The sequence below is a fragment of the Berghia stephanieae genome, chromosome 2, assembly GCF_034508935.2.
Source record: "Berghia stephanieae isolate SIO BIC M18660-M18661 chromosome 2, UCSD_Bste_1.3, whole genome shotgun sequence".
Classification (NCBI taxonomy): Eukaryota; Metazoa; Mollusca; class Gastropoda; order Nudibranchia; family Aeolidiidae; genus Berghia; species Berghia stephanieae.
Window position 1 is genome coordinate 81,676,703 of NC_088361.1, and position 13,828 is coordinate 81,690,530.

Below are 13,828 nucleotides of genomic sequence, written 5' to 3' on the forward strand. Positions count from 1 at the left end.
GAATGCGAGTGAAGAGCCTTTTCCAATTACTCAACTCTGCGCTGCTCGGAGCAGGACTCGAACCTTGGACCATCCGGTCTGCAGGCGAGCGTCATACCTCTGGACCACATTGCCCTACCAAAAAATAAATAAGGTGCTCGCCACACGAGCAAATGGACTGTTTCTGATTTTGGGAGCTAGTCGAATATTTTTTTCCTTCCTCTGACTCCGCTGTCCACACAGCCTTGATTGGTCTCTGTCAGTGCATGTCAAGCGTGCCGGGATGTTCTTTGAGATGAATTATGATACTATCAAAAAGATGGCAAGCAATTGTTGCTCTCCATTTTAAGATATAGAAACGGCTGTATTCAATAATGAAGAGCTATAGTATAAGTGGCATACTTCCTCAAAGCGGTCTTATGTCGGAATGAACTAGGTGCTGACAATTGAATCCACAATTAACCCACTCCTTTGTGTACATCATAAATTTTTTAAGAAACATCTTTGATATATTGATAAGACCATAAATGCTAGTTTGTAAACCTTGTTTTGGTATGTTCTCATTTATTTTTAGTTAGAGTGTAAAGAATCGAGTTTTACGTTGAGTAGATATGACATTTCGGGGAAAATCCGTAAATGGTTGGTAAGGAGAGGGTTAAGACCTTATATAAAATGTATAGCTATATTGAATTTAAACACACAACAACGAATAGTTGATATCATTAGAGATGTTAATGGTTGATATCCTTTGGATATATGACGCTAAACTGTCAGGCCCAGTTAGTCACTGCAGGGGGACAGGACACTGTATCGTTATTGACCCAAACTACTGGATCTTTGACACGAAACATTTCACCCATTCAGGGGATGTTACTGTGACTGTAGCTAAATCTGAGATAATATTTAGATATATCCAACATATCTCACACCACCTCTCTGTGATTGTTTAAATCGAAACAAGAGAAAAAACTAAAATCGACCAACGAAATGCAGCTAACCCTTCTTGGTGAATGATGAGATAATATTTTCATTGCAGATATCCAACATGAACTTGAACACCATGCTCCTTGTTTTTTGCTGGTTCTTGGCTCCGGCTTTAGTCTCAAGCGAAAGTGATCATTTCATGGATGAATCTAACGGTCACGTTTACGATCCGAAAGGTCCACTTGTGTATTGTTCATATTTGTAAGTATCTAGTGGATGGATAAATTGGTAAACCTAGACCTAACCTAAACGTTAATGATTAATGATTATGTTAAGTAACGGACTGACTATTTTCACCGTACGGTGATAATAAGCCATTCAGAAGCCAGAATACTAACTGTGACGTATGTGCCTCTGCATCCAGACCATTAGAATTCGACCCAACATCATTTCTTCCTCCGTGCAGACCAGTTAAAAAAAAAAAGAAAAAGTTTGCCGAGAACAAGGGAGGCAGGGAGGCCTCCCGAAAGCTCCTCGTTATAGCATTTCTTTCAATTTCTATTTTCACTTTGGACCTTTTGTCAGACGTTTATTTATTCAATTTGTCATCATATAGAACAAACCTTGATAGATTTGTGAAAGTTAAAAATTTCCTAATTTGACCATTGTTTTGATTCTCGACCGCCATTTTGATTTGTGCAGTGCAAAGCAGTCCTAGGGTTGTTTTTTTTTTTTTTTTTTCTTTCCTATTAGGAGTAGTTAAAGGTACTAGGTTGTATTTTTTCTTAGGAGCGAATATTCGGCATGATGAGCTTTCGGAAGGCCTCCCAAAGCTATAATAATACAGGCAGAATGGCGGATTCAGAATTGCTTACAGTTACCGATGAAGCTTTCCAATTTTGTGGCGGCGATGGGGTCTCGAAACCGCGACCTTTCTGGTACAACAACTCCTGGCCGGGGAGGGCGTGGCTCTACTGTATGAGTATGAGCTATTCACAACTCGAGAAATGGTGATTTCAATCTCTATGTCTATCTTGAGCCGCTAACCCCGACTTCTTGAGGTCATGGGTTCAACACAGACAAACGCCGCGAAGTTTGTTAACTACCAAGATACCATTATCACCGTACAGTGAAAATGTTAGGCTATTTTCACCGTACGGTGAAAATCGTCCACCAAGATATTACTGTATGGTAAAAATAAGTCACCCCGTGTGGTGTCCGGGGTCCCTCAACTGAGAGGGTCAAGAATAGCCCAACGCCAAGCCAGCGTGTCGTAAAAGGCGACTAATGGTGTGTGATTCCCCCATCTTTGAGTCACCTGGTCCTCCAGGTTGGGGGTTGGCAAAGGGTTAACACCCCTTTCCGTTAAACTCAAACCGTTACAGAAACACAGACAGACAAACTAAATCCTTTTTTTAGCTTGGGCGACCGAAGAGTTTCTGGAATTACAGAATTTATGAAGGACAACAGACAAAGCCAAAAGGACTCTGCTGACCCGATGACGTCTTCGCCAAACAAGCAGCTTCGAATTGCGTCGTGGAACGTTCGCACCATGTATGAAGCAGGAAAAAGCTCTCAAGTTGTGACTGAGATGAGAAGATACAGGCTGCATATACTTGGAGTAAGCGAAACCCACTGGATACAATCCGGACAGAAACACCTCAAGTCTGGGGAGAAGATTTTATATTCAGGGAGAGGGGACGGGATTCATACACAGGGAGTACGAATAATTCTAAGCAAGTTTGCCCAGAAGTCACTGAGAGGATGGGAACAATGCGGAGAAAGGATCATCATGGCGTCCTTTACAACACGGAGTAAGAAGATCAGCATGAACATTGTACAGATCTATGCCCCAACAAATGATGCAACAGATGAGGACAAAGATACATTTTATGGTCTGCTACAACAAGTCATTGACAAGTTGCCAAGGAAAGACATCAACATATTGATGGGAGATGCTAATGCAAAAGTGGGACAGGATAACGTAGGCTATGAAGGTATCATGGGACGTCATGGCATGGGAGAAATGAATGATAATGGAGAGAGATTTGCAAATTTCTGTGCATTCAACAGTTTGGTGATTGGAGGATCAGTGTTCCCCCATAAGAGGATCCACAAAGCAACTTGGGTCTCACCAGATGGTGTGACAGAGAATCAGATTGATCATTTTTGTATCTCTCGTAGATTCAGACGTTCATTGGAAGATGTGACAGTACGGAGAGGGGCAGATGTTGGATCAGACCACCACCTGCTATTGGCAAAGCTTAAGCTCCGACTCAGAAAACACGGGGCCAGATCACATACAAGAAGAAAATTCGAGGTGAATGCACTTGATGGGGAAAAGAATGAGGAATTCAAACTACAATTGAGTAATAGATTCCAACCTCTTACTGAGCTCGAGGAGGACATAGATGTAGAGTCACATTGGGCAAAGATCAAGGAAGTCTACATAACAACTTGCCACGAGGTATTGGGGGTAAAGAAATCGGAACATAAAGAATGGATAAGTCCAACCACCTTGGACCTTATTGAAAAGAGGAGAACAAGGAAGGAACAAGTGAATGCAAGCCGAACAAGGGCTTCAAGACTGGATGCACAAGAGCAGTATCGAGCCATAGCTAAGGAAGTCAAAAGATCTGTGAAGAAAGACAAGGAAGCATTCATGAACAGACTTGCAGAGAAAGCAGAAGCAGCAGCGACTGGAGGACACATGAGGATCCTTTATCAAACTACCAAGACACTTGCTGGAAAATATGGGAAACCAGAGGTACCAGTCAAAGACAAAGATGGGAAAACTATTTTTGGAAAAGAGGCTCAATCTGAACGATGGAGGGAACATTTCAACTGCCTTCTGAACAGACCACCACCAGACAACCAGCCAGAAATTTTGCCTGCAAGGAATGAGCTACCAATTAGCTGTGATCCACCATCGATAGCAGAGATTGTGGGTGCCATTAACAAGATGAAAAGGGGTAAAGCTGCTGGACCAGACCAGATTCCACCGGAGGCTCTAAAAGTTGATGCGAAAAGAAATGCTGAGGCCCTGCACCCACTATTTGAGAGAATCTGGAATGACGGGATATTCCCAAAGGATTGGAAGGAAGGACATCTCATCAAGCTTCCAAAGAAAGGGGACCTCAGTAATTGTAATAATTATCGAGGCATCACTCTTCTTTCTATCCCAGGAAAGGTTTTCAACCGTATTATTTTAGAGAGAATTAAGAATGCAACAGATGCTAAACTGCGGGACGAACAGGCAGGTTTTCGGAAAAAACCGTTCAACCACCGACCAGATTGCCTCTCTGCGAGTCATAGTAGAACAGTCTATAGAATGGAACTCTCCTCTTATTGTCAACTTTCTGGATTACGAGAAGGCTTTCGACAGTATTGACAGAGCAACATTGTGGAAAATTCTGGCACATTATGGACTCCCTGAAAAGATAGTAAACTTCATTAAGGAAATGTATGAAGGATCAAGTTGCAGGGTTGTACATGAAGATCAGCTTACTGACAGCTTTGAAATTAAGACTGGTGTCAAGCAGGGATGCTTGCTCTCACCATTCCTGTTCATCCTTTCCATTGATTGGCTAATGAAGGAAACCTCCAAAGGGAGAAGAAATGGGATACAGTGGACCCCCTGGACACAGTTGGATGATCTGGATTTTGCAGATGATCTGGCTCTTCTGTCCCACACCCAGGACCAGATGCAAGCAAAAACCACAATTATAAACAGCCTCTCGGAATCAATTGGTCTAAGAATTCACCCTGCAAAGTCAAAGGTCTTGAGGATAGGTACGCGTCAAAGGGAGCAGATCAAAGTAAAAGATCAGGAACTCGAAGATATAGACACTTTCTGCTATCTCGGAAGTATAATTGACAAGGCTGGAGGCACGGAAGCAGAGGTGAAAGCACGAATAGGAAAGGCACAGGCTGCATTCACATCTTTGAACAGAGTTTGGAGAACTAAAGATATCTCCCTTCAACTAAAGCTAAGACTTTTCAACTCAAACGTGAAGTCTGTCCTACTGTATGGATGTGAAACTTGGAACGCATCACAGGCATGTATAAGGAGGGTACAGATTTTCGTAAACAGGTGCATGCGTAAGCTACTCAGAATAAAATGGATGGATAGAATAAAAAATGAAGAAGTATGGAAAAGAACACAGCAGAAACCAGTGGGAGAGGATATAGGAAGAAGACGATGGAGGTGGATTGGACACACGCTTAGAAAGAATGACTCAACTATAACAAAGAAAGTATTGGACTGGAACCCTCAGGGCAGAAGATCAAGGGGAAGGCCACGAGGAACATGGAGAAGAATTAAAGAAGCTGATATACAGAGAAGTGGTAAGACCTGGAATGAGATAAAAAAGTTGGCTCAGGATAGAGAAGGATGGAAACTGTTTGTCTGTGGCCTATACCCTGACCCAGGGTGAAAAAGGCAATGATGAAAAATGATGAAAAATAAGTCTCCCACACTATTATCGCCGTACAGTGAATATAGCCTGCCACACCGTTATAGTGAATATAGTCTCCCACACTATTATCACCGTACACTGAATATATAGCCTTCCACATCATTATCACCATACGGTAAATAGTGTGTCAGGCTATTTTCACCGTAAGATGAAAATCGTCTCCCACAATATTATCACTGTACAATGAATATAGCCTTCCACACCATTATCACTGTACGGTGAAAATACTGTGTCAGGCTATTTTCACCGTATACATATTACGGGATGGTGAAAAAAGTCTCCCACACTATTATCACCGTCCGTACGGTGAAAATCGTCCACCAAAATAATAAGGGATGGTGAAAAAAAGTCTCCCACATATATCACCGTACGGTGAAAATCGTCCACCAAGATATGACTGTACGGTGAAAATAGTCTCCCACACTATTATCACCGTATCGTGAAAATCGTCCACCAAAATATTACGATTTGGTGAAAAAAGTCTCCCACATATATCACCGTACAGTGAAAATCGACCACCAAGATATTACCGTACGGTGAAAAAAGTCTCCCAAATAATTATCACCGTCCTTACGGTGAAAATCGTCCACCAGAATATTACGGGATGGTGAAAAAAGTCTCCCACATATATCACCGTATGGTGAAAATCGTCCACCAAGATATGACCGTACGGTGAAAATAGTCTCCCACACTATTATTACTGTACAGTGAAAATCGTCCACCAAGATATTACTGTACGGTGAAAATAGTCTCCCACACTATTATCACCAAGATATGACCGTACGGTGAAATAGTCTCCCACACTATTATCACCAAGATATTACCGTACGGTGAAAATAGTCGGCCCCACTATTATCACCGAACAGTGAATAATATAGCCTTCCACACCATTATTACCGTACGGTGAAAATAGTGTGTCAGGCGATTTTCACCGCAAGATGAAAATCGTCTCCCACACTATTATCACCGTACGATGAATATAGCTTTCCACACCATTATAATGAATATATGTAGTCTCCCGCACTTTTATCACCGTACACTGAATATAGCCTTCCACACCATTATAACCGTACGGTGAAAATTGTCCACCAAGACATTACCGTAGGGTGAAAATAGTCTCCCACACTATTAACACCGTACAGTGAATATAGCCTGCCACACCGTTATAGTGAATATAGTCTCCCACACTATTATCACCGTACACTGAATATAGCCTTCCACACCATTATCACCATACGATGAATAGTGTGTCAGGCTGTTTTCACCGTAAGATGAAAATCGTCTCCGCACTATTATCACCGTACACTGAATATAGCCTTCCACACCATTATCACCGTACAGTGAAAATAATGTGTCAGGCTATTTTCACCGTAAGATGAAAATCGTCTCCCACACTATTATCACTATACGATGAATATAGCTTTCCACACCATTATAATGAATATATGTGACCCATCGTCTCAAAACGGTATTATGTCGGAACGAACCAGATGCTTAAAAGCCGAATTAAATGTTAAACTGGTCAAAAATATAAACTGTTGGCATTAAAACCCCAAAATATAGTATCCATTCTCCTCAATAATTGTATAAACTCAACACAAGTCTGATATTTCTGGCTATAAATTCAATTTTCAACATCTTAACCAACCCGACTTAATACCGTTTTGAGGCGAAGGGTCACATATGTAATCTCTTGCACTATTATCACTGTGCACTGAATATAGCCTGCCACACCATTATCACCGTACGGTGAAAATAGTCTCCTGCACTATTATCACCGTACGGTAAAAGTCGTCCACCAAAATATTACCATACAGTGATAAAAGTCTCCCACATAATTATCACCGTACGGTGAAAATCGTCCTCCAAAATATTACGGGACGGTGAAAAAAGTCTTCCACACTATTATCACCGTACGGTGAAAATCGTCCACCAAGATATTACGGTACGATGAACAAAGTCTCCCTCACTATTATCGCCGTACACTGAAAATCGTCCACCATAATATTACGGGACGGTGAAAAAAGTCTCCCACACTATCATCATCGAACGGTGAAAATCGTTCACGAAGATATTACCGTACTGTGAAAATAGCCTCCTACACACGGTCAGGCTATTATCACCGCACGGTGAAAATAGCGGCTTCATTATGTTAAATTTAAATTTGGGATTTGAATTTAATTTCAGTCACACAGTAGTAGTGTGTTAAGTTAGGATGGGAAATCTGACTATTATTTATTATTATTATTATTATTATTTATTATTATTATTATTATTATTATTATTATTATTATTATTATTATTATTATTATTATTATTATTATTATTATTAGTCCGTGCTGTAATAAGTAACAACTGTTAGTGTTGATGATGTTGAATTCTATGATAAAAGACAGTTGTAATTAGAAAAGTTTTTGTTTTCACTCGTTTTCACTTTCACTCCAGACTCCAGTTGTCACTTTGACTTTAGTTAATGAAATTTCATTTCTGCTTTATTTCACTTTTTATTTTGTTGTGGTTGTTGTAGGTTTACTTTTATATTCTCGAGCCTCCTCCCCACCTACGACTTACAACTTACACACTTGTTGCACCTATGCCTATGTGGGCTTGTGGTATGACTCTTGCCTTTGTATGGGAAGGTCCTGGGTTTGAGTTTGAGTCCTGCTCTGTTGAACAATGCATAGTTGAGTTCTCGGAAAAGGCTCTTCACTCACCTTTTCTCACCATGCTTAGGAGTGTAAAACAAGTACCTCGTCGTTAACAGTGTTGTATCTGTCGCAAAAAATTTAGGCCTTCCGTAAGTTCCTGGGACCAAGGGAAACAACCCAAGTATTCATTTACCTAACCCAAATAAAAAATGAAACCTGGGTTACCTTTAACTAACCCATAAATAGGAAAAGCAAACACCCTAGGACCTTTACTAAGATATTTATAACGAACCCTGAGAGTAAGAGAAAAAAAGTCCTCCGACCTCGAACTAACCGTAATAGTAATAGGCTCGTCCTACATGTTCAGTGCTTCTGTTGGCAAGGGACCCCTTGTAAAGGGCTTTGAGCATGTTTAGTGGATATTATACTATACATAGCTCATGATCAAGGTTTATTCAATAAAAAAATTTCAATGCTATCAAATTTACTGGAATGATAATTCAGGAACTGAAACCGTTCCCTTTTGTATACACAAGTATTTGAGTCATGAATCATACCAATGTTAATTTCTTTTATGAAGATGAGATGTCCAGTCGAATTAAGTCAGCTTGTGATTTAGGATTCCTCTGATTAATAAGATTCTTGTATTTTCAGACCTCTTCAATTTCTGAACTGTAGTGACCCAGTGGATCTGAAAGGAAATATGACAAAAAGAAACAAGCAAGGCTATGGCTGCACAGAGGTAAGAAATACATCATTTAAACAGTAATGGTATAAAAATGAAAGTGGTCTTTTCAGAGACATCAGGCCAATTAACCACAGTTTATCCCTGTTTCCATGGTCTGAAGTGGACAAGAGCAATTGCTTGCTACTCTGTGGATAGGACGATAGTACTTTTTGCCAGATCTTACAGACCCGACTGATGAGATTAGGGGGTCAGAAAAAACCCTCTTCTTCACCTGGGAATGATCTCTGTCCTTTTGCGTGTGGAGCAAGTGCTCTGCCAACTGAGCTATTGGACCCTCATGAAAGTTGCGATTTTCTCCCAATCATAGATTAAATTATGGAGTGAAATACTTGGAGGCAGTCAGTATTTTAATATATTTTCAATTTTTATCCATAAAAATTCTGATTAGCTTGTCATTATGCATTTATAGTTTTGTAATCATGATATGATATATGGAAATATGTGAACCTGTGCTCATTGTTCTGACCACAGCCAATGTAATCTTAATATAGTCATTGACAAATAAAGCCACATTTTAAGAAAAAAATTTATAACATGAACTGTATTAATTAAAAAAAACAAAACAAGAAATTACAATGTATTTTAAATGGCTCAAGGCAAAAGATAAAAAGTTATGTAACAGGGTAAATGGTATTACATCATAACAGTACCAAGGCATCATGAAAAACTTTGTTTTACAAATACATCAGACTTAAAAGATGACAAGTCTCAGGACAGTCCATCCACTTTAAACAATAACGATTCATAGTGCCCTCTAAAAAACATATCAAATTTTAATCTTATGGCAATCATCGATATAATATGATTATTTTATTAAAATGTGTCCTTCAAGCCACCAGGTGCATGTAAATGGATCTTTTCCCAGTTTCTGTAGCACCTTTCTTTCAGAAACACTAACATTACCATTTTGCACCTTTTCTTTTGATGCTTGATGTCTTTTGTTGTTTTTTGTTTTTGTTTGTTTTCTCTAGTGGGGAGGTGAACGTTTTGAAGAAGTCCAAATAACAAAAGTTTGGTGCACAGCCTTGCCAGGAATTGAATGCTATGGGAATAGAACTTTTCTCAGAGATGGTTTTCCTTGTATTAAGTAAGTCACAATCAATTTACTCTTTAAAAAAAATGAACTCATTTTGTTGATCCCATTTATATCTTTTATCACGGTGCTACATTCATACAAGATTGAATCAAGTATTGGCAATTTAATCAAATTTATTTTGATATATGTTCCTTATTCAAATACAATAAGTTGTTAATTAAAAAAACAAAAATATTGGGGTGGGGGAGTAGTCTTTTAGAGTCTACATGCTCACTTTGAGGCAGACTTTTTATTTTGTTTCTGATGCGGACATTAACAACTACAACTGGATGCAGACTAATTTCCACGAAATATAAATTGAGACCCAGCTGCTTATCACTCCTTACTTGAATTGGATTAGGGAGCTAGATAAAATTAAATGTTTCCATTTTTGTGTGACTTGGCAATTCTTCCATTTGAGATAAGAGGGCCTGAAGCCCTTAACATATTCAAGCATATTCTTCACAATCTTATTAAGAGCTCCAAGATTCAATATTTTCCAATTGCCTTTTTTTTTGGACTGACCGCTTTGTTGCTTAAGGGGTTAATCAAATCCAAGTTATTTTTGTGATTTATTTTTTCTTTCTATAAACCTTCACATGTTTATGTTTAGACATACATTTTGGGAAAAAAATATCTTTTCACTTTTACAGATACAATGGCCACTACTTTGTATCAACTTTATTATACTCTGTTCTTTTGGGATTTCTTGGTATGGACAGATTTTGTCTTGGTTATACAGGTAAATTTTATCTCTAAAATGTTTATTTCTTGTTTGAAAGGTAATAAGCAAATAAAAATATTACTAAATAATAGTGAATAAAAACAACAATAATAATTATAATAATAGCATTAATAATAATAAAATAATAATAATAGTAAAATAATGATAATAATAATATTGGTAATAATACTGATGATAATCATAATATTTAATAACTAATTTTTTTACATTTTTGTTGTTGTTTTTTTAGTACAAAAATTACTAGAGGAAATGGGTTCAAAATCTATATTGACAGATACAAAACTAGCATAAACGGGGAAATTTTATATTAACAAATTTAAATCTTTGGAACTGTTTCAAGCTTGATATGAAAAATGCTGCTTCTGATGACAGATTTGAAAAAAATGCTGATAAAGAATTAATCAATTCCCGATATAATTATGATTCTTATTAAATTTAAATGCATAGTGTATTCAGATATCTTTTTTAAAACTGTGTGTTTTAGAACATCTAAAAGTATATATATATATATATATATATATATATATATATATATATATATTATATATATATATATATATATATATATTATATTCATTTAGAATAAGACAAGTAGAAATGTGCAGCGGATCCTTTTATCTTTTCTCCTCACAACAGGGACTGCAGTGGGTAAAGTTCTGACTTTGGGCGGTGTGGGCATCTGGTGGATTATTGATGTTGTATTATTAGTCACAGGACAGCTCAAGCCGGCTGACAAAAGTAACTGGGTCCCGTATTACTGATTGGATAATTTAAGTCTGCCAAAGATGGAGAAGTTTGCTTTGACATTAAACAAGGGTTTGTTGTCAATAATTGGCAACTTGTCAGGTGATCTATAAATGAGACATTTGTTCCTGATGAAAGGTATTGTCAAGTTCAGCCTGGGTGGGGTTCCTACCTCCCATAGTGGGCAGGGAGGTACTTATTGTGTCTTCTATCCCCCTATATCTATTTTCCAACTTGCATTCTGTCTTTGTCTTGGAATGAGATTGCTTGGTGGGGTCCTTGCTGGGAGGGAAACAGTCGAATGCATAGTTATTGTTTTAGGAGATGATATTTTTTTCCTTGTAAATCATCTCTCTGTTATGTATTATTATATTTGTTCTAATTTATAATGTAAGCATTTGAGTGTGTTCCTCTTAGTGGGGGCCGTGCTTGTGTCCGGATGAGACTTATTGGTGATCTCAAACTAAGAACATTGATGGTATGCTCTTGGAATCTACATCTGATCCCTATTTGTTCCCAGTTCCCCTTTGTCTTACTTTTTCTTGGATGCTTTAATTGTAATTCTAGAACTTTTTACTGTCCCATTTTCTTCCTTTTTACTGGCGCTGATATAACCTAAATGTGTTGCAAGCGCCGTAAAACCCTTAAAAACAAAACAAGTTCAGCTGTCTCTGTAAAATTGTATTTAAAAAAAAGAATTAAAATTAAATTAATTTGGAATCATGAAAAGAAAATAAGGATTTTTTGAAAGGTGATCCTTGAGAGCCTCATCGTTAAATGGAAAATAGCAATTGCTTGCTACCCTTTGGGTTGGACTTTAGTCTTGTTGCAATGTATTTTATGTCAGTTGCAACAGACCCAGTTACCCCATCGCTGACGCGTGGACATGTTAGGGGAGGGGGGGGGGGAGGGCAGAAAAGACCTTCACCGCATATGGGATTGATGATATTGGTCCCTAAACTTTTGAGGCAGGTCTTCTACCACTGAGCTATCAGGACCCTCAATTTTCTTAAACAGATTATTAATGTTGAAACTTTTTGATCACCAGATACTTGTGGTGTGGAAAAATGTCTCGTTTCTTAGTCAATTCAAGCAATGTTGAGCACTGTGAATGATCAAGTAGTTGACAAATGGAATTACAAATCCGTTTCGGCATTGTCTAATCATTTCATTGTAAAGGCTGACACACACATTTACTTTGATGGTTAGAAGCCACTGTCCTCAAAATCTTACAATAGATTGGTTTCACCTATACACCTCCGTCCATCCCCATGGTCGTCCTTGGTGATTCATTGCAGAGCATGCAACTTAAATCTCTTGTAAATAATGTTGCTTTTGCCTGTTTGCTTAAACGAATACATTGAACTCTTAAGGTTGCCATTGGAAAAAAAAACAGCAATAAAGAAAAAAAAAAAAAAAAGAATAGAAAAAGAAAAAAAGAAAAGAAAATGCCAACAATTAGAACACAAAATGAACTTACAAGTTATGTTTTGAATGTCGTTGATATTGACTGATTGGTAAATAGAAGAATGTAGAGATTGATTCATAAGTTGATGACTTGGTTATTCTCGTGAACAAAAACTGTCATTGCAGTATGGAATACAGTTTACAACAGTTCAAAAGTAAAGGCAAACGATAATTATAAAGCTCCAGACTCCTAAATATTACTGTTATGTCTCTTACTATTACATCTCTCTGGTTATACATATTTTTTTTTTAACCCGAAAAACAGAATTTCAATTTGGATTTGCTTTCAATTTTAGTCAACGAATTGGAACTCCAATGCCACAAATGAGGCATTTTCAATAATAGATAACTCACAAACATAATGAAAAGACCTACTACTTTTACATCACAAACAAAAGCTATTTACATTCCATTTTTTATTTTAAAGATTAGAAGGCTTCTGCTTGGACATGGAGGTTGGGATGGCTGACTTAGCTTTCTTTAGCAACTCACTCAGGTTGACTTCTTTGTAAGACTGAACCAAACATATTTTTACAAATAGAAATAGTTCCCAACATCTGCCTGAAATTAGTATGATTCCTCCTAACGAGACTAAAAAGCTCACACTCAACATTTGAATAAAAAATGGATAGGATAGGATCCCCAGCATACATGTGCTCAAATCATCTAAACTACCTCATCAACATATCCATGCCTTCATCCTTCTCTTCGGTTGGCAACTGGAAGGGTATTAGTCTACAAAAAATCCAATTGATGAAAAAGTGGCCTTTAATTTGTTTTCTGAATCTGCAGCTGCAGCATATATCAATGATGAATTGTCTAAGTACATTTCTTTGCCAAGTATTTGACAGCAGCTGAGAGTCACTACCTTTGCAAGGTCGCTTCTCATCTTCCCTCCAACTTTTTCTTCCTCATTAAATTCGTCCTCCAAACTCCTAAAAAAAACTCACCCTCATCATTCTTCTCACTCCTAGTAGTAGCTTGTTTACACAATAAATCCTCTTCTTCTTCCAAGTTCTC

General features: G+C 37.9%; 1 protein-coding gene across 1 annotated transcript in view; it reads left to right on the top strand.

Annotated features, from left to right (window-relative positions):
* The first annotated feature begins 848 nt into the window (after nt 1-848).
* The window catches only part of LOC144965647 (TM2 domain-containing protein amaretto-like), a 42,353-nt gene continuing 29,373 nt past the window's right edge, over nt 849-13,828 (top strand). The window contains exons 1-5 of the mRNA XM_078901206.1: nt 849-1,164; nt 8,684-8,771; nt 9,749-9,864; nt 10,506-10,594; nt 11,234-11,335. Of these exons, the coding sequence (XP_078757332.1) occupies nt 1,025-1,164; nt 8,684-8,771; nt 9,749-9,864; nt 10,506-10,594; nt 11,234-11,335 (535 nt within the window). The 5' untranslated portion in view covers nt 849-1,024. The remainder of the gene's footprint in view (nt 1,165-8,683; nt 8,772-9,748; nt 9,865-10,505; nt 10,595-11,233; nt 11,336-13,828) is intronic.